We start from the raw sequence: 19667 nt of genomic DNA, 5'->3' as shown, positions 1-19667 counted from the left end.
TGGCAAAAACAAACTATATTGGAAAAAAAATCAATTCTGTCTTCTTTCTAAAGGATAAATCAATATCCTTTCATGGGTTTGAAATGGGATAGGGGATAATTCATATTTTTGCACTGCTTTATGCTATTTCAGAGACAGGACTTGATCCATTTATGAACTTTCTTTGAACTTTAGGTCTGGTTACAAGGCTGAGATATCCAGTGACTCCAAAAATGAAGCCTGCACCCACTACTGCAGGGTTCAGCTATGGTAATCAACACCTCTCTTATATTACCTAACTTTTTTAGGCAGCATTTCATTTAATAAAACTAAACTGACATGACATATGAAAAACAACAGAAGTTTGATTTCATATTGTCAATCTGCATTTTACTTGTTTCCATGGTCAACCATTAAACCCTCCAGAGAAGATGGCTTTGGGGACCCACAACATGGACAGCAATGCAAGGGTGGGTGAGCGAAGTATATTGTCAGGGAGAAGTGATGGAAGGGTTCAGAAAGTATATACCTGGCCCTCTACAAGTATTCAGTGCCCCAGTGGACATTCTGATATTTGCTTCCATTAGAGGGTCATACCTTGCCGCTCTTAAACGTCCCCTCCTCAAATTTGGCCCCTTGATTTCTTAAACAAAGAACGGAATTAAATGCTCTGGCTCCTCCTTAGTATTTCAGTCATTGCCCAGGCAGGTTGTACAGCTTCAGTGAATGGGCACAGTTTTTGATTATAGCAGCATGCTGAGCCAAGTTTGATAATACAATATCAGCATGTAATAATGTTGTGTTGTGTTTTTTGTTTTTGTTTTTAAAGGGTTTTTCTAGCTCAATTAGCAGCTCCTAATAAATTGTAGCTGTTTCATAATTTATCCACACTTTAGGTGATAAAAACTAGGACACTTTCAAACTGGTCATAAGGAGCTTTATACCCAATCTGTAAGCAGTTCAACACCTTATTCTATCACCATACATTCAGTGTGCATATACATATAACAATCCTTGGTTTTTCTTTCTTACAGAGAAATGGGAAATTAATCCATCAGAACTGACATTCATGAGAGAATTGGGGAGTGGTCTTTTTGGAGTAGTGCGACTTGGCAAATGGAGGGCACAGTATAAGGTAGCCATCAAAGCAATCCGAGAAGGTGCAATGTATGAGGAGGACTTCATAGAGGAAGCTAAAGTCATGATGTAAGTTATTGTTAAGTACTTTAGATAGCAGACTTCAGATTTCTGATACTGTGTACCAGAGGCAGATCCAGAGTGGGTGCAGTTGTGCAGCTGCAGTCCCTTTTTGGATTGGACTGCACTATATGGGAGTCTCTGGGGATTTTTTTTAAAGTCCCCAAAGCAGTTAGGAATCCTCCTCTGTCCTCTCTGAACATCCCTCCCCTTCTCCACTCTCCCGCTTTTCAGCTTCTGCTTTCTCTGCTATTCTAGGGGCAGGGTAAGCTTCAAAGCCACTTGCGTCCACTCCACCAGCTACACAGGAGCTGGACACAGCAGTAGCAGCAATTTGATTTTTTGGCCAGAGACCCACTCCCTGTGCCTGCTCCTGGGGGACTGACAGGCTTGGGGCACCCATCATTCCTGCTTATCACTGCTACTGCCACTGTCGCTGACCTCAGCCCCCATGCAGCCTGGCTGGAGCAGGCAGGAATGACTTTGAAGCTTCCCCCACCCCTAGGAAAGGGGAAGAAGCAGCAGCTGTAGATGGGGGAGCAAGGAAAAGTCAGTGAGGTGGGATTTTCACTTGCTTTAGGGATTTAAAATCCTTGGAGGTTGCCAAGAGTGGTCTTCCTGCATTGGTGGGGATGGTATAGGCTGGGAGCGGGAGGTGCAGCGACCTCTTCAGTGCATGTTGTTGCCCATGCACTCCCATTTGGGAAATCCTTGATCCACTGCTGCTGTGTACTGTTTTTTATATAATACTTTTACGTCCACATAAGATCTGTATAACTTTTTTTGAAGCAGGGTAAATAACAGTAAATATATTTTTGATCTTCAAAGGAAGCTAACACATCCTAAATTAGTTCAGCTGTATGGGGTCTGTACGCAGCAGAAACCTATTTACATAGTGACTGAGTTCATGGAACATGGCTGCCTCCTGAATTACCTGAGACAAAAACGTGGACGTATGAGTAGAGATGCCCTCCTGACTGTGTGCCAAGATATATGTGAAGGAATGGAGTATCTGGAGACCAACAGCTTTATCCACAGAGATCTGGTAACACCATGTTGATTTATTTACTATTTTTTTTAAATTTATATTTGGACATTAGAAGCCAAGGGTAACAAACTATTTCTGTTATTCAGAATGTTCTCAATCCCCCAGCTCTATTATTTAACTATTTCTGTTAAAATTAAACAAAATACTACTAATTGTTTGTTCTGAATTAGGATAAGAAGTTAATTTCTGCATAAGGAGTGGGTCTGAAATCTCTCTGAAATGTTTGTAATAAAGTTCATATGATGTATTCTGTGCAAAAACGCAGTATTATTAATCACTATTCAGAATTCCATGTAGCCTAAAGAGTTTGTTTTCAGTAGCACATATATTTACACTTGAGGGGTATGTCCAGATGATAGCACATGTGTGTTTCCCTGGGGACAAATATCAGCAGCATATAATTGTGCTGCTGCAACTTGTCCCGGGGGAACGCCTCTTTATGCACACAAGTTGTCCCTGGTGGGGTAGGGGTGGCTGGGGCCAGCACCTGGGCTGGCCCCAGCAGCCTTACCTGGGGTCCTGGGAGCTTCCTGGGGCCCCAGCAGTAGTGATCTGATAGCAGAGAGCCTGGCTGGCAGCTGGAGTGTGGCTGTGGCCCACCTGCTTCTGGTTTTAGGTAGCACACGCTGCTGCCACATGTACTGCCCTGCTGTTTTCTAGTGCAGATTTTTTTGACACTGGAATTTCCTGGTGTCAGAAAACACCCCCCTCTCTACAAATTAGCAGCTCAGGGAGTGCCTGCAGACGGGTCTGTGTCACCATGTACCACATATGCATACTCGTCTGGATGCGTTCAAAGATTATTATTTATCTTGTTTCATAACAGGAATCATTCAGTGATTTATGGTAGCACAACGGTTAGCAAAAATATAGCACACAGAGTAAAAATAAATGGAATTGTGTCTTGAAAATGTTCTATATTAAATTGCACAATGGAATTTATTGCATGGTATTAAATAAAATATAAAAGGAAATTTCAGATCACAGGAATTGATCTATCTTTCATACTGTGTTAACATGATTGGCAATCACATTAATGGTAAATTTTAACCCAAAGCATACAAGTTATGTCCTTTTCTTACAGTAACAAACTGTTGTATCATATTAAGAGTAGAATGGGATGTTTCTGTGACTTACAACTGTAAGGATCTTATTGCATGCTCATTTTAGGTGGCTGCTAGAGCTCTTAACCATTGGATTGTCCACACATTAACATATGAAATTAGTTATAAATAGACTTTAGGCAGGTTAAAGTTACTCCACTCCAGCCTAGGTCTATTTCTGGTCTGTGTTACCCAGCTTGTGCTGGCCTAGAGTAGCTACACATTGGTCTATACATTAGTGTGAATACCCCACACTCCCACATCCCCACAGGACAGAAGGCAGGTGCAAGTAAGCTGGGGAGGCAGGGGTGGAGCCCTGGGGGAAGAGGGGAGCAGGGAGGGAACCCCAAGGAGCAGACTCACAGGGGGCAGGGGGAAGCCCAGAATGGGAGTGGAGGTTGGGGGATTCTTCCCTTTCAGTCCTCAAGGCCCTTACTGGCTTGAATGTATAACTGCTCCAAACCTGAGCTAGCACCACCACTGATCAGTATTTGAGCAGCAAAAATTGCAATGTGTAACAAGGTCCTAAATTAAGCGCAATACCACTACACTCTATCATTGCCATGAGTTAAACCTTAAATGAAAGGAAAATTGGAAATGAGTAGGTTCTGAGATGCCAAAAAGATAGGCAGCAGGGACCAGAAGTTGTATCTGTCTTGTACTAGAGTAAGCCAGAGTAGAACTGAGTCTCCAGAATTACAGCTCAGTGAATGAGAAATAGTGATGGATAGAATCTTACTGAGTTACATGATAAAGTAAAATGTTTTGGGTGATATCTTGAACTAACTGCATAGTTGGCCTAAAGTTCAGATGCATTCAAAAGCTTGTCTAATTTTATGCTAATTATGCAGTTGAACCAATAAAAGATATCATCCCAGAAAACCTTTGCCTCTTGCATAATTCCTGGACCATCATGGCTACAACATCACTCTAAGACTGGGTTAAATTATTTACCATAATTTCTGAGATAAATTTTGGTTTACATTGGGGTAGCTCTAACTCTGACTGACTTTGATCTATGCTGATATAAACAAAAGAATGAAGTGGCTGGAATAGCAGGCGACTAGCCTCTGTTATGCAAGACATGCCTTCTAGTCATGTGCTTCTAGGTGTGATGTTTATGAAAGAAGAGGGTCTCCCATGTAGAAACAGTGTATAGAACACAGTGTTTTGTTTCTCAGTATTAATTACAAATTGGGCTTCACAGCAAAAAATGCCAAATCATGCAACTTAAGCTGAACAAAAGCCCAATAAAACTTAGTGGGATTTCTGTTTGTTTAGAGATGGTAGAATGTAATGTAATGTACAACTAATATAATTTCATTTTAGCTCCTCCTTTTTTATATTTTTCCTCATCGTTGATGTATAAAATTATTCCTTTTTCAGGCTGCCAGAAACTGTTTAGTGAATGAATCGGGAGTGGTGAAAGTGTCTGATTTTGGAATGACAAGGTATGGCTAAGTCTGTATGTGCATATACATTTTTTAAATTAAATGAACATAATATTTGTGGCTATTTTGCACTTTTTAAAGTGGAAAAAGCAAAATCATATGTTTTATATATTAAGTGTACCCGAACAGTTACATGGGGCTTTTTGTAGTTCCCATTTCCTCTGAACACGATATACAGACTAGGCTCTATCCTCTGTTCTGCACCACTTTTGAGACTACTAATGATATATGAAGTGGGTCTTGTGTATACAAGTTCTCTTTAATGCTTATGTAGTTCCAGGAAAACTATGATTGAGCAAAAATTTTTGGTGACAATAATTTTTTTTAAGTGAACATTAATGATTTCATAATGTTTTCACCTTTTCCATTTTCCTTATGATAAACTGACTCTGAAATTGTTGATACATGAGGCACAGTGGACTTCAGCTCTTGGATGGTGATATTCAGACCACAGTGTTAAGGATTATAAAAAAGAAAATTATTTATAAATATATGTATTTGTAAATAAAGGAAATGACATATTATGCCAGCTAGCTTACCTTCTAAGCAGGGGATGCCTGCTATATCTCGTTAGCAGGACACTGGGAGGCAGTATGTCCCAGGGAAGTACGGTTCCTCTATTTCCCTGCATTTTCTCACCAGCTACATTGGCTGCTACAAGTGGTGCCTGGTGTCTGTTGGGGAGTGGGTCACTGGAAGGAATTGGTCAGTGCACAGGCACTTTGTGCATTGTGCCAGGTCTTTTCCATCCTTCTCTCCTCAATTTGCATGCCATGCAGCATTTGAACATAGTGAGAAACAGGCTTATTGAGTAAGAAATTGGTAATTTTCACTTATTTACATGTTGAGACATTAACCATTAGGTGGCAACGTGAGCTCCTAAAATGCAAGCATGCATGAAATTGATGTTTTCAGAAATGGAGTCAGACTAGAATATAACGTGTTTTGTCTGTTTCATTTTTTTAGGTATGTTCTTGATGATCAGTACACAAGTTCTTCAGGTGCTAAATTTCCTGTAAAGTGGTGTCCCCCAGAAGTCTTCAACTATAGCCGATTCAGCAGCAAATCAGATGTCTGGTCATTTGGTACGGCATTCCTTAGCACTGCAGTAAAAAAATGTCCTAGGAGAGGACCAATAAAATTATTTTGCCCAGATTTATGCTGGTCTTACTCTACTGAAATCATTGAATCATTACTAATTTGTACTGAAATTAGGACTGCAAGTCTTGTTTGCTGAGTGATAGGACCACAGAACACTTGAAAAAAACACAATAACAACAAATCCCAACAATTTTCCATTTGAATAGAAAATTCATTGTTATAAGGCCCATGCCACATATCACATATATTATGAAGTTAAGTAGTTAATTGTACAATAAATTTAGACTGGCCACACATGCAAAGTAATTATCATGTAATTAACTGGTTAATTGCACAATAAATTCAGGCTGACCATATGTGCAAAGTAATTATCACACCATAAAATGTCCAGCTATAAAAAGAGCTAACCATCTACAAAGTTAGTGCTTGAAAATGTATAATAAATTTTTAAAACTGGTTTCTGCAGCTTTAATGTGAACATGTGGGAGTGCCTATAGTCATAATTTTGTTAACTATCTTGACAATCTTTTCATGCCTTTCCAGGTGTTTTAATGTGGGAAGTATTCACTGAGGGTAAAATGCCCTTTGAGAAGAACACAAACTACGAAGTGGTGACGATGGTGAGCCAAGGGCATCGTCTGTATCGGCCAAAACTAGCTTGTAAGAATGTGTACGATGTGATGATGATGTGCTGGCATGAGGTATCTCTTTTATATCTCTGTTCATTTCTGTATTTTTATTCACCAAAGAGTTTGATCCAGCTGAAGGACCTGACTCCTTACTGTAAAATTCTGACAGCATTTTATTCTAAAGGCAACTAAGTCATTTCTGAGGTAGCCCTAAGGCTACCTTTCTAGCCCCTCTAGAAAGTCACAGAATACAGGAAGAACAGTGGTTTGGGAAACCAGAATGGACAGAGTATCCTATGCATAGAGGCACTGTAAAAAATGATGACTTTGGGGGGAAAAGATGAACATGGCAGTTAGGTTGCTGACATTGGAAAATGGGAGGGATAGGAAATAGAAAAATACAAGATCAAAGGTCCAGAACAAGATGAAATTTCTGTAATCCCTTTAAGGGTGTCTGGTTAGCCTACAAAAATCTCATGCCTCTCTGAGCCAGTTTGTCTCCTAGATGCCAGTCTGCTTTGGCTGCTTCGTTAGGGTGAGGAAAATAGTTGAATAGTTGAATGAAAATAACTGTTGCTCCAAGATGTACAGCAGCTCTTACATTATAGCAGAGTTGTTTTCAACCAGGGAGCCACGGGCCCCATAAGAGGCATTATGGGGGCAGTGGCTAGGTAAAACTGCTCCTGCATTCGGGCCCCCTAATCAGCTTAAAGCAGGCAGCAAAGCTGCTTTGTGCTGTGTAGCTCTTTCTGATCCTTCCCCCAAATGCTCTTCTGAGGGACAGGGGCAGGTGAAACTGTGCTGTCCACATTCAGCTCCTGCCTGCCTCAGGTTGAGCAAAACCCTAATGCAGGAGGAACACGCACATGCGGCAGAGCTCTCCCTGGGTGGGCCATGCAGTGGGGGGCTATTACATCACAGTTGCACAGTTCAGCTTAGAAGCACTCGGGTAAGATGAGGCAGCACTAACAGTGATTCTCAGCCAGAGGTGCTACCATGTTCAGAAAAGTGGTGGTGGGGTGCCTTGACCCTGAAAAGTTTTGAGAACCACTGTTATAAGTTGCATGTATACACACGCCCTTCATATAGCTGTTGCAAAAGAGCTCGACTTCAACACTGCTTCACCCTGGAGTTAAAGTTGGAGAAGTCTTGCTGCATTTGTTTGGCAATGGCTCCCTACTTGCGCTGGTGTAGCTGTTGCAATATAATAGTTTCTGGGTGCTCTCAAGCAGGAGCAGCTGCCCCTTGGCTTTTACTACTGCTTGAAGTGTACACTTGCCTATGCCCATGGTGTATCTGAAGATCCAACCAAAGAAATCAAAGAGAAAGATCACATGGCCAGATCATTTTGAGAAGATGATTATTTTGGTGGCAGTGGCATGTATGGGGATAAGAGTGAGTAGCTGGAGTGACAAGATAGGAACAGTTTGATCAGCCACATTTATTACTTGAGTGGTAATTAGGCAAAGAACCAGATACAAGTAGGGATATAAAGGCAACAAGGGAATAAACTGAATGATTAATAGAGATGGCTGGGTAACTAAAAGTCAAATAAAGTCTAATGAAAAAACTTGAACTACAGTGTCTTACTAGTGGAAGAGACCTATAATGTAATAGGCTCTGTAACGATGACCACAATACTTGGTAATTAATGCTAACACATTTTAGAAATGATATTCAGTTTCAAGATTCAGGGCTCAAGAAAATCTCTAACTTAAATGTTTAGGAGCACGCTTAATGGGAATGACAGATTTTCCCACTTCTGCTTAATGAGAAGTTTCTTGCATATTGCTCTGAAGCCGCCCATGGCAAGGATCCAATCTCCAAAGAGACTGGATCCAGCCTACAGCACAGGGGATCAGTGCCAAGGAGCTCAGTCCAGTGTTTTTCCCTTCACTGCTCTGCACCATGCTACTGATCCCCCTCCATACCTACTCTCTCTCTCTCCTCCCTTATAGCAGGCACTCTTACCAGAAAGAGTGGGGTAAATGCTCTTCCTCTCAGTCCCTCTCTTCCTCTGACATTGGCAGTCACCTCTCCCCCTCTTCCCCCCACCTTCTCTACCACAGTGCGGCTGGGTACCAGGGGCAGGGACCCAGTCCACCACCCTAATAGTTTGAACACAACTGCTCTGAAACATCAGGTGCTGGATCTCATCAAACAGGATAGCAGACTAGATGGACCACAGGTCATATCCAGTATGATAGTCCTTTTGGTTCCTATTTTTTAGGAAAAGCATGCTGTATTATACCCAGCTTTCACAAGGTTCTGAATTTCAGATAATTGGGAAATAGACTTGTACACAATGGGATTTAAAAAACCCCCAAACAAACAACTTTAGTAGGCATGAGTTTTTTCCTCAAAATATTTTCATGTATTCATCTGTTTTTCTTATTTTATTTGTTCATATTATTTTCTCATTGAAATAAAACAATTGTGATGTGACCAGAGTACCTGCCAGTTACAACGAAGCCCTTTTTTTGTTATTTCCAGAAACCAGAGGGACGCCCTACCTTTCAAGATTTACTTCACATAATTGACGAGATAGCAGAGAGTGAAGATGCTTTCTGAAGAGGAATGGCAGAGTGAAAAGAAGTCCCTGAGGCAGGAAAGAATCCACTTTCCATTCAGAAATGCAGCAAATTTTCCTTCCCTTTTTAAGGACTCAATCCTTCAAGCTGCTGAAAAGAAATTGTGGAAAGGCAGAGCATTGATAATCACTTAGCATTTGGTCAGTCTCCATGGAGGAAGGGTTCTCACATAATATAGAGGAACATGCACAATATGCTCAGCTGTAGCAGTGAGAAGGCACAGAGACACTGTAGGCAAGTCTCTGTGCCTTCTCTGACAAGTTCCTAGTGGGGTGGTGAACAGGTGGAAGATTGGTCTTGATAGGTGGAGGAACAGACATCTTGTGGCCAATGCAGAGCAATCCAGTAAATGTAAATCATGTATATAGTGTTCATATCCATGAGTTTCATTTAGTCTTGCTGCTAGTCAGTAGTTGTTGTATCTACCTGCATACTTAAAAACTCAGCACAGTTACCATAAAGGGCCAGTTACTGACAGGAATGTTTCCAGTGGTTTGCCAGAAATATTATTTCTGATTGCAGCTGATGGACATTTGTGACATGCACTGAAATAATGTTCTTCCTATGCCATGAACCCATGATATCCACTTGGCTGCTTCTTCATTTGTGCATAAAAAAGCATGATCTGCAACCCATTCTACTGGCTCACTGAAACAGTCAAAGAAATTGCTGCAGAACTGATCCACAACTTGTTTTATGCCAAAAAATGTTTTGGGGAGTTTTTGAAAGAGCTCCCAGACTCTGTCCTGAGGCTAAGCATAATGAGAAATTTCAGGATACAACACAACTGACTCATTGCACTATAGAACAGTGCATTTGATTAACTGTTAAATTATATATTGTATGTAATGTAAATATAGACTATATACATTTAATTTATATTAAATGTAAGTGTTTGGTTCTTGAATATTTTAGGACACAACAGGTTCGACCTACCGTAATTTGCACATACAACGTGACACATAGCATCTGTGAATGATAACAAGATACCAGGAAGTGTGTTAACCTGGAAGGTTTTTATCATTCTGTCCCTGGTCAGTTGTTCATAGACTGAAATAAGTGTAATATTTTTTAAAAGCAAATGCCATGTTATAGCATGTGTATAATAAATCAAATAACTGTTTGTTTGGAATCCTGAATAGTGTTTTGCTATTGATTTTATCAAATTACATTAATCTATAAGATAAGCTCCTTGCTAGTGTGACTCCATTGATTCAGCATAGTGCACCAGTGATGAATAAAGCTAAATATATAGAGGTACATGATTTCATTGCTTAGACAACTTCAGGTCAACCCAACTTTAAATCAAAGAGTAGGCAACCATCGATCCTCTGGATCGTGGTGTATGCATAAATGGTCTAGTCAGGTGCCCGATGAATCTGCTTGTATAGAGTCCTGCAACCATCACACCAAGACCTTTGCGTATACCTAGGCAAGAGTATGGAGGAGTGGAGGCTGCCCAAGACCCACCATCTTGCCTTGAGACCATTGAGACAGAATCCTAAGACCAGATTGAGTCCTGACATTCAGTGCCTTAATGGCTGTAGTTTCTGCCAAAGCAAGAGATAAGACTACTGTTGACTGCCTAATGCCTCAGCAAGGGTGCCGTTCTGTCAAGAGTTTTGTCCCTTAGCTGTTCTCCACCCAGAGAGTAATTGCAAGGCAGTGGAGGAGGGTAGGGGTTTGGGGCTCCCTATGCCCACCTTACTCTGGTTGCAACACTGAGATATTTTATAGACACTATCCCACCATGAGGAATCCCACCACGTTGCCACCAGGCCCTCCAGTCAGATGCAGCTTACGGTCATATCCAGGACATTTAAATCAAGCAACTATAAGGGGAGCTATTCCTAATCAGTTGGCCTTGTGCTTTCCACTATAAAAATTATTGTAAGCATTTTTGAAAATCCATTGTTTTCTTCAGGTCTCCAGGTTGAGCAGGGAAAAGGTCTTTAGTTTAGAAAAGCACTTTTTAATTTATTATTATTGCATGAAATTCCGTTCCAATTCAACTGAGATAGACACTAGAAACAATATTTCCTCTTCCTTGTTGGTGTTCCTCAAAAAAAATTAGACTGCGTGAAGAAATAGGTCAACGCAAATGTATGAAAGACTTGGATCCAAACCTCTTCCACCACTACAGCAGTGCCAGCACTACTCCTCTTTGTACTGGGAAGCCCTGAAGTGCTCCAGAACAGCTGTGGGTGGTATTTAGAAGACAGAATGTAAACCACTCCTCTCTAATTGTTATCCAAAACATGGTTCCTGTGTCACCTTATCCCCAGTTCTTGAAGAGGGGGTGGAGGTGGTGGGAGGGGAGGGGCACAAGCAACCACACCAAATGAGGCTTCGTATGCAAGTCCCCAAGATCCAGCATCTGCTGCTTAATGCTGTCCTATAGCTCACGTGATAGCACTCTGTTACAGGTTTGTTTGTCATTTGTCAAACTTATTTGAGGATGTAAAATGGTAGAGCTGTTGCAATGATGTATGTTTTTGTAGTGTTGAAGTAATGGTTGTAGCAGTGATGGTCAAGGAAGTATGTGAGAGGTAGGAACTATTGTGGGTGGGTTTTGGTTTTTTTATTGAACCAATTGCATGGTTGGGATAGATTTAGACAAGCTTTTGGGTATCACAGTATCCTTCAGGCCTCTGGGAGAGAAGCAGACACAGCACAGCTAAGTAGCAGATGGAACAAAAGCTTGGGTATAAAACTCTTATATATTAACAAAAGCAGGTCGTAAAACTATCGGGTAGCCAATAGACAAGAGATGCAGCAAAAACCTGAGGTCATGAGAGATCAGTGAGTATGAAGTAGATTGTAATCAGGTATAATGATAAAATATAATAAAAGGTATCATACATTCTTGCCTCTCTTATAATGATACATGCCATTTTCCTTTTAAACATAAGAAAAAAAAATACACCAGAAATTAGGAAGTTGTATTAAAAGGAATGGAGGGTGGGAATTATTTGGATTGCAAATTTGAGTATGTGAAACTCAGGAAACATCAAATTTAGTTCGTAGTGAAATCTAATTCTGTCTCCAGGGCATGAGTGTTATGATAGTATCACATGATTTAATAAAAAAATGTTTTCCATAGGATCTCTGACTCATTTAATATACTAGATGGGTGCACAGAGGCAGAATTAATCCTAAATCTTCAGTGTCTTCCACTTGAAGATGACAGACAATCATAAATCTTCAGTGTCATCCACTTGAAGTTAAGAAAGTTAAGAAATGACAACTAACCTAAAATCAGAGAAGTAGGGCTGAAAGGAACCTCAGGAGGCCATCTAATCCAATTACAGAATTATACTTGTCTAAAATATCCCCGTCACATATCTGTATAATTTGCTCTTTAAAACTTCCAAGGCTGGAGATTCCACTAACTCTTTGAGGAGCCTGTTCCAAATCTTAATCACCATTACTGAGAGGAAGGTCTTCCTAATACCCAACCTAATTTTTCCTTCCTGCATCTTAAGACTATTGCTCCTTGTCTTGTGCCCTGCAGCTAGAGAAAATACTGTATCACTATCTCATGTATAACCACCCTTCAGGTATTTGAAGATTGATCAAATCCCTCCCTCTTAGTCTTCTTTTTTTGAGACTTGACTGATGTTGGCTCTTTCAGCCTTTCCTTACAAGTTTGTTTCCTAGATCTCTAATCATTTTGGTTACTCTGTGCTGGACTCAAATTTGTCCATGTCTGTCTTGACATGTGGTGCCTAAACTGGACATTGTTCTAGGTGAGGCCTCATCACTGCTGAACAAAGCAGAAGAATCGCTTTGATTTGTAAGTGATGATCCTCTTAATATAGCCCAGTGTGCTATTCATTTTTTTTCAACAATAACACACTGGGTGCATCTACACATGCACAGTTACTGCACAGTAACCAAAAATTATTATGCAGTATGGGCACATGTCTACACCCATACTATGCAGTAACTATGGCAACTTATGCCTAAGTAGTTACTGCACAGTAAGGCACGTGTAGCTGCCTTACTGTACAGTAACCCTGTTTGTGTGGACTGACTTGGGACTAACTTTAGTCAGCATTGCTGCACTGTAACGCCGGCACCTGTAAATTCAGGTTACAGTTCCCTATAATCCCTGGCAACTTTTCTGCAACCTAGCTCATCATTCTCCAGTCTATATTTGTATGTATAATTCTTCCATCCCAAAGGTAGAACTTTACACTTATCCATATTGAATTTAATTTGATTGACTTTTGGGGGAACCATTTCCAGCCCAAAATGGGTCAAAATATTAATTTGGTTTGCTGGAACAGACCATCACTCCTTCTCAGTCCACTTTTTTTGGTTTGATTTATTAGTCTTAAGAGAAATTGGCAAATGCCATCTTCACCATTTCTCCTGGATGTGATCAGTTAGCATTTTCCAACTTCATTCCTTCTTCACCTATCATTATAACTTAATTTCGTTTGAAGACTGGAGCAAAAATCTACCTACATTACTCCAAACTCAGTGGCACATGTTTGCTACTTTCTAATTTCACACCTTTTACAGCACAGTAATTATATTGATTTCAGTTGAATAATTCAGTTGTAAAACTAATTTAATGGTACAAGGAACAGGGCTTCAGCACATAGACTCCTAATTTACACTGGTATGAGATTTATATCTAGCCTGTGATTTTTTTTTTCTTCTTAAACAGGAAAGTAGGTGTGGTTAAGTGATGCTTGTGTTGTACCATACCACGCATCAAAGCTAGGCTTTCAGTTAGAGGGGTTTTAGTCTTACTGAGGCAACAACTGAAGAACAAAGGATAGCATTTTTATTTGAACTCAAGCAGACGATCAAACATGACCCTTTCTACCTGTAAGTAAATTGAACCATGGATTTTGTTCTTTATGTTCTGTTGTATGTAATAGCAGTTTAGCTAACAAATGAGATGTATAAACATCACTGCGTAGTCCAGGTGGCTTTTTCTTGTACTTTTAGGTTTTATTTGTTAAAAACTCCTGGTGATAACTTTCCAAAGTACATCACAAAATTGCTATGATGGATTCAGCAAAGCTACTACCTTCACAAGTACAAGGATGGAGAACTCAATTGATTGGGAATACCAGGGAATGGGAACCAAAGGCCTCTCCTTAAATCTCCTTTTGAGCATAGATGTAATGCATAAGTTTTATGGTATGAAAGCTAGCTTTCTGGTTATGAAGAGGTTAGCTTAAGAAAGAGTTAACTGAAAGAAAAATACTAATATTCCTGTAAGCTTTATTTATGAAAGTTCAAAGTTTGGTTATAAAAATACTTTTTACAAGCAAGCTACATTATTGATTTACAAACAGGCAGTGTTTACTGCTGTTTTAGTTTGGATAAATACTAAGGGATATATGATCAGCTGATGGGGATTCTCTATGTTACAAAAGGGTGAGATTTTTCATTGATGTGTAAAGATGGGGTAGGCAAGTCTAATATTCCTCAATGTACTCAATTTATGTGGCTAGCTCAACCTGCTCACAATAGTAAACTGTTCAGGGTTTGATATCAGAATGCAACTGAGCTGTCAATTTAGCATTGCTTTAGAAGGAATGAACACACACATACCCCTCCTTAGAAACTTGACAAACAAAAATATAAAAAATGTATGATAAAAAAAACACATTTCTAACTAGACTTTTGTTTTGTCTGGTTGTCTGATGACACATCCCAATTCACCTTAATGAGAGCAGTTTACAAATGGACATGGAACGGAATTGCATGTATTCATATGTGTGTATTGGCCATGGACCTGGTAGGTCTGTTAACTGAAAGGGCATCATTAGGTTGTCAGATTTTGTGTAACCTCTTTATAAGATTAATATTTTAGGACCAAAGTTGCCTGTAATAGCAACAGGAACACAAAGGGCTCCTGCATTGCTATTATATTTCCCCCCTTAGTTTTCATGGACATTTCTGCATTTTCTCTTCAAGCAGCTCACCTATTTTCATCACCATCATAAACCTGTCTTTTCTTCTTCCTCCCTTTCTCTGGCACCTGGCATGCTAGACTCCTGTTCCACATAGCTAGAGCCAGCTTCAGCTCCTTTCTAAGACAGGTTAGTTCAATGGCAGCTGTTAGACATTTAAGCTAAAGATTCCTCAGCGTATCTTTTGTCACCCATTTCTCAGCACCACCATCCATGATGACAACATGACAAACTCTGGAGTCAAGGGGCCATATTTCAGCTGGTGTAAATTTTAAGTCAAGTTATGCTGAGGATATAGGCTAAGGATGTTTTGGCAGCAAGGGTAGAAATGTTGTCACTATCACTTCCATGTCATGGTGATAAGAGAAAGGCCTAAGAGATTCATTTTTTTCTATAGCTTATGGTACAATGTTTTTCTGTTGTACTACACAGAGAAGAAGTTGCAAAAAAACAGGTTGGCAGCAGAGCAGCTTTAGACAGATTTAGTTCCTAACAGAAGTTGACTGTAGATCAGACACTCTGCAGGAAAAGAAGTAAAGGTATTTTCTACCCAATAAAGTCACATATGATATCTGTAGTTTATAATATTGCAAACTTAAATGGCCACCTTATGTATTCCCTTTGGAAAAATGTAAAATGCCCACCGAGGTTAACAAAAAAGTGCAATGATATATTTTGACTAATGTAATTGGGGCAGGGAAGAACGGTTTGAGTCCATATCTTATTGCTATACAGCAAACTTGTTTGGCATATACAAATTTTTTTTTCTAGTTTGGTAGGGATTTAATCTACAGTCCACTAAAATCAATGAGAGCCTTTCCATTGATTTCAGTGGGTCTGGACTGGACTGAATTCAATGGATGACCTGAATCCAGGAAGAAAGTATGTAGAAACAATATTTTAGCTATAAAAAATAATGGGCAAAGTTTGTTCTCATTTACATGCTCACAGCAGAATCTGCTTTTTTTTTTTTTTTTTTTGGTATGTTGGTTCTTTTGCTTCAAATTCTCTCTCTCTCTCTGTCTTTGGAAAGGAAAAAAAAACCCAGCTGTACAAAATGAGAGGTAGATGGCCATGGGAGTCTATATATGTGTCTGTCAGGAAGTGCAGGCTTCCTGTAGCACTTTATTCAGTATTGCTATGATACCTGAAGGCAGCTCTGGGTGACTATAACTTCCTGTGTTGCTGGTATGAGACTGTGACATGAATCAGGCTATTAGTTACTCACACAGGGAACTAAGAAATTTGACATTTGCAAAGAATGTTTGAGTTCTACAGGTATCAGTTAAGTCTTCTTATCCCAACATTATATCTCAAAATAGCTATGGGCTATTCTGTTGGTTTAGTGGCTTGTGAACTAAAAGTTCTCATTTCAAGAGGGTCAGAAAGAAGGGTGATATCATTTGTACTGTGTAATTAAAAAACTTCCCAGTGACCTGGAAGGGGCAACTCTACAAAATTAAATAGGCATTTGTTTGAGGTAACTTAGTACAGTTGGGCAGTATTGTGGTTAAGGGAGTTGACTAAAATGAGATTATATCCTAAGAACTTCAATTCCTGTTTTTTTTTAAATTAAAACTAAGGGTTCTTTGAGAACTCATTCCATGATACTGTCCTCAACAAACAGTGCATTCCTCCACAGAAACATGGCATGTGAATAATTCAGCTTTCAACTTTATTACTACTACTGGGTTCAAAGAAGGAACAATATGAAGACAAAACGACTTCAGAAATCAGGCTGCAAAGGATGGAGCTGTTTAAATCAAGAGATATGCAGAGACAGATCTGCCTCCAGAGAACTGAGACTGTCTTTTCCTTGGGCTCTTGATCATAATCCTTGCTTGAAAGATAAAATGAAGCTGGGGTGACCTCTCCAGGGTGCAAAAGCCTGGGCAATATATATGGAGACAGTGCCCACTCACCAGTGTTCCCCTCGCAGCCTTGCTGGGTTAATCTAAAGGAAAAGCAGGTTAGACACCTAAGGATCTGGGGTTTAGCAGGCCTTCACCCTTGTTGTGAGCCTGGCACACAATCAGGAAAGGTAAGCATAAGAGGAAGGGAGGGAGTGGCCAGCTGCAGAACTGTCCTGTCCTTAGCACATCTGCTCATTTCTCTGCAGAAGCCAGTCATTTGGGCCACTCTGACTCTCAGTGCCAAGACTAGGAACCCTGTTCTGAGTTAAAAGCTCAAAACTTGATGCAAGTTCTGCTCGGGTATGAATAGGGATCTAAAATATATCAAGTGAAACTCCCCCCTACTGATTCAGCCCATTGCTTTTTACAAATTCATGGGCACTGTAAGAAACTGCCTAGTAAATGTATGATTAGAAAATCTATAAAATTTACTATAATCGCTTAATTTATTGCAGGCTTCTCTTAACCCAGTAAATTTCAAGTACCAATCATTAGCAGAGAGAGACTGAATTTTACTTAAGTCAGAAAAAGTGTAGATTGACAGTCTAGACCTTACTCATATCAAAACACTATACACTGATAGAGGTCTATAGCATCAGAATGAATTCCTCTGTATTTGTTGTTCCAGTCAGATATTCAGTACTACATAAGAATGATGGTTTAATAATACTTACAAGTTCTACAGTGCCCAATCTTAAGAGCTCTGATAAGTAAGTTGTAAAAATGACTGAATCTCATAGGGGTTAGTAAGGAACACTAAGAGGCTATTTTACCCACCATGGAAAAGTAGGCCCTTCTTTGATGGAACAGAGTGTGTCTGACAGCACATGGCAACACAATACAGCCATCTCATAGTGTCTGCATCTCCTATTGAAACAGCTGAGGAAATCTTGATAAGTGACAATGTAATTATCTAATTTAGAAATTACTCATCCCTGCTCTTTTGAAAAGCAGCATAAACCCTCTCCTGACCAAAAATAATTAGGCCACCTCATTCAAAGGGCCATAGCTTAAAAATGACCCTTCCCAGACATTTATTCAGCACTGCTTGGAAGGGCAGAGTGCCACCTACCAGCTCACCAACTGAATTTTCCTCCTGCTTAGCTCTGCCAGAACAGGCTACAGGTTGACATGGCTAGGAGAGCACTTAACATACAATGTAAAGTTATGCACAAACAGATCACATTACCTTTGCTTTTCTATCTAACTTCTTTAGCCGAAAAATGTTACTGTCAGCTGATGTGGGCATTTACAATATCCATATTTTGCATAGCCGTCACTGGAAACTTTTATCAAGCTGTTTATGATGTCTTCTGATTAAAATAGGCTCATCAACATCCCACGCTGTAGACTCTTCACAGAATGCCACTGTCAAGGGAAATTGTCCCCACAAGCCTCACGGGCAGATATTCAAAGCAAAACAAGCATGAACCGTAATGGGTCTCTTCCTCTTCCAACTAAGAACTAATTTTGATATTATCATCCTGATGGTCTGACATCTTTCCCTTTCTTTTTATAGTGCAAGATTAGTAAATTAGTAAAATATTACACAGGTCTTTAGTGGTCAAAAAATTCAGGTTTCACTAGAAATGCTACAGAAACTTAAACTTTTAGAATGCTATGGGTACAGACATTCTCAATAATCTTTGTGGTACTACTGTGCAGGATTACATCCAGCTTTAAATTGACTCTACATCTTAAAACTCATCCAATCCCAGTCCATCTGCCTAGCCCTCACACAAGCAATTCCAACCAAGCAACCTAGCTCAGACCTCTGATGCTGCTATTTTTTCTGTTGACCCATTTGTGTCTTTTTCACACTCATGTATCCTTCAATTTACCACCAGTGTATAAGGAATTGCATAAATCCAGTAGTTGTAATATATCATACAAATGTGATTTCCCCTCCTGAGGTCAGATGTAAATTCTTGGTTTAAAGAACTGTCAAAAGTCTTGGTTTTAAGCCTTTTATACTTGAATTATTAATAATGATGATAATTGTACCTATATGCTATAGCTAGAGATGCCCAAACTAATGTTTAAAAACATTAGTTAATTCTCACAATGTCCTATTTCCATTTTACAGGTGGATAATACAAAGCAGAGAGAAGATATCAGTAACTTGTCCATGACCATATAGTAAATAAGTGGCAAGCCAGTTGCCTCCCAAAAGAGCCTAGCATTTCACTACTATCCTCTCTTCCCTAGACTTATGTTCCATAAAGAATAATGTTTGATAAAACTTAATTGAAATATGTCATCCCAAATCTTTTACACACAAAATTTTTACAAGGATCATCATTCCAGGTTGGGTTGGGGAAATAAGCAGCCAAAAATGGTGATGGAGGAGGGGAGAGGGAGGAAGAAAAGGAACAAACTAAAGTGGAACACAGTAAAAATCATAGAATCATAGAAGTAGGGTCGGAAGGGACCTTGTAGATCTTCAAGTCCGACCCCCTGCCTGGGCAGGAGGAAAACTGGGCTCAAATGATCCCAGCGAGGTAGGCATCTAGCCTCCTCTTAAAGACCCCCAGGGTAGGAGCCAGCACCACCTCCCTTGGAAGTTGGTTCCAGCTCCTAGCCGCCCTAACTGTGAAGTAGTTCTTGCAGATGTCTAATCTAAACCTACTCTCCAATAACTTGTGTCCATTATTCCTTGTTATGCCAGGGGGCGCTAGGGGAAACAAGGTCTCTCCCAAACCCTTCTGGTCCCCCC

General features: G+C 39.9%; 2 protein-coding genes across 4 annotated transcripts in view; both read left to right on the top strand.

Annotated features, from left to right (window-relative positions):
- The window catches only part of TEC (tec protein tyrosine kinase), an 89315-nt gene extending 78956 nt beyond the window's left edge, over positions 1-10359 (top strand). For all 3 annotated transcript variants that reach the window (XM_019553236.1, XM_019553234.1, XM_019553235.1), the window contains exons 12-18: positions 175-249; positions 1014-1185; positions 2005-2221; positions 4714-4778; positions 5745-5863; positions 6423-6580; positions 9002-10359. In XM_019553236.1, coding sequence (XP_019408781.1) covers positions 175-249; positions 1014-1185; positions 2005-2221; positions 4714-4778; positions 5745-5863; positions 6423-6580; positions 9002-9079 — 884 coding nt within the window. In that variant the 3' untranslated portion in view covers positions 9080-10359. The remainder of the gene's footprint in view (positions 1-174; positions 250-1013; positions 1186-2004; positions 2222-4713; positions 4779-5744; positions 5864-6422; positions 6581-9001) is intronic.
- Positions 10360-11610: 1251 nt separating this feature from the next.
- The window catches only part of TXK (TXK tyrosine kinase), a 30820-nt gene continuing 22763 nt past the window's right edge, over positions 11611-19667 (top strand). Inside the window, exon 1 of the mRNA XM_019552587.1 lies at positions 11611-11648. Coding sequence (XP_019408132.1) covers positions 11611-11648 — 38 coding nt within the window. The remainder of the gene's footprint in view (positions 11649-19667) is intronic.

The sequence above is a fragment of the Crocodylus porosus genome, unplaced genomic scaffold (genome assembly GCF_001723895.1).
Source record: "Crocodylus porosus isolate Cpor-Errol unplaced genomic scaffold, CroPor_comp1, whole genome shotgun sequence".
Lineage (NCBI taxonomy): Eukaryota > Metazoa > Chordata > Crocodylia > Crocodylidae > Crocodylus > Crocodylus porosus.
This window is presented reverse-complemented; position numbering and strand designations above follow the sequence as displayed.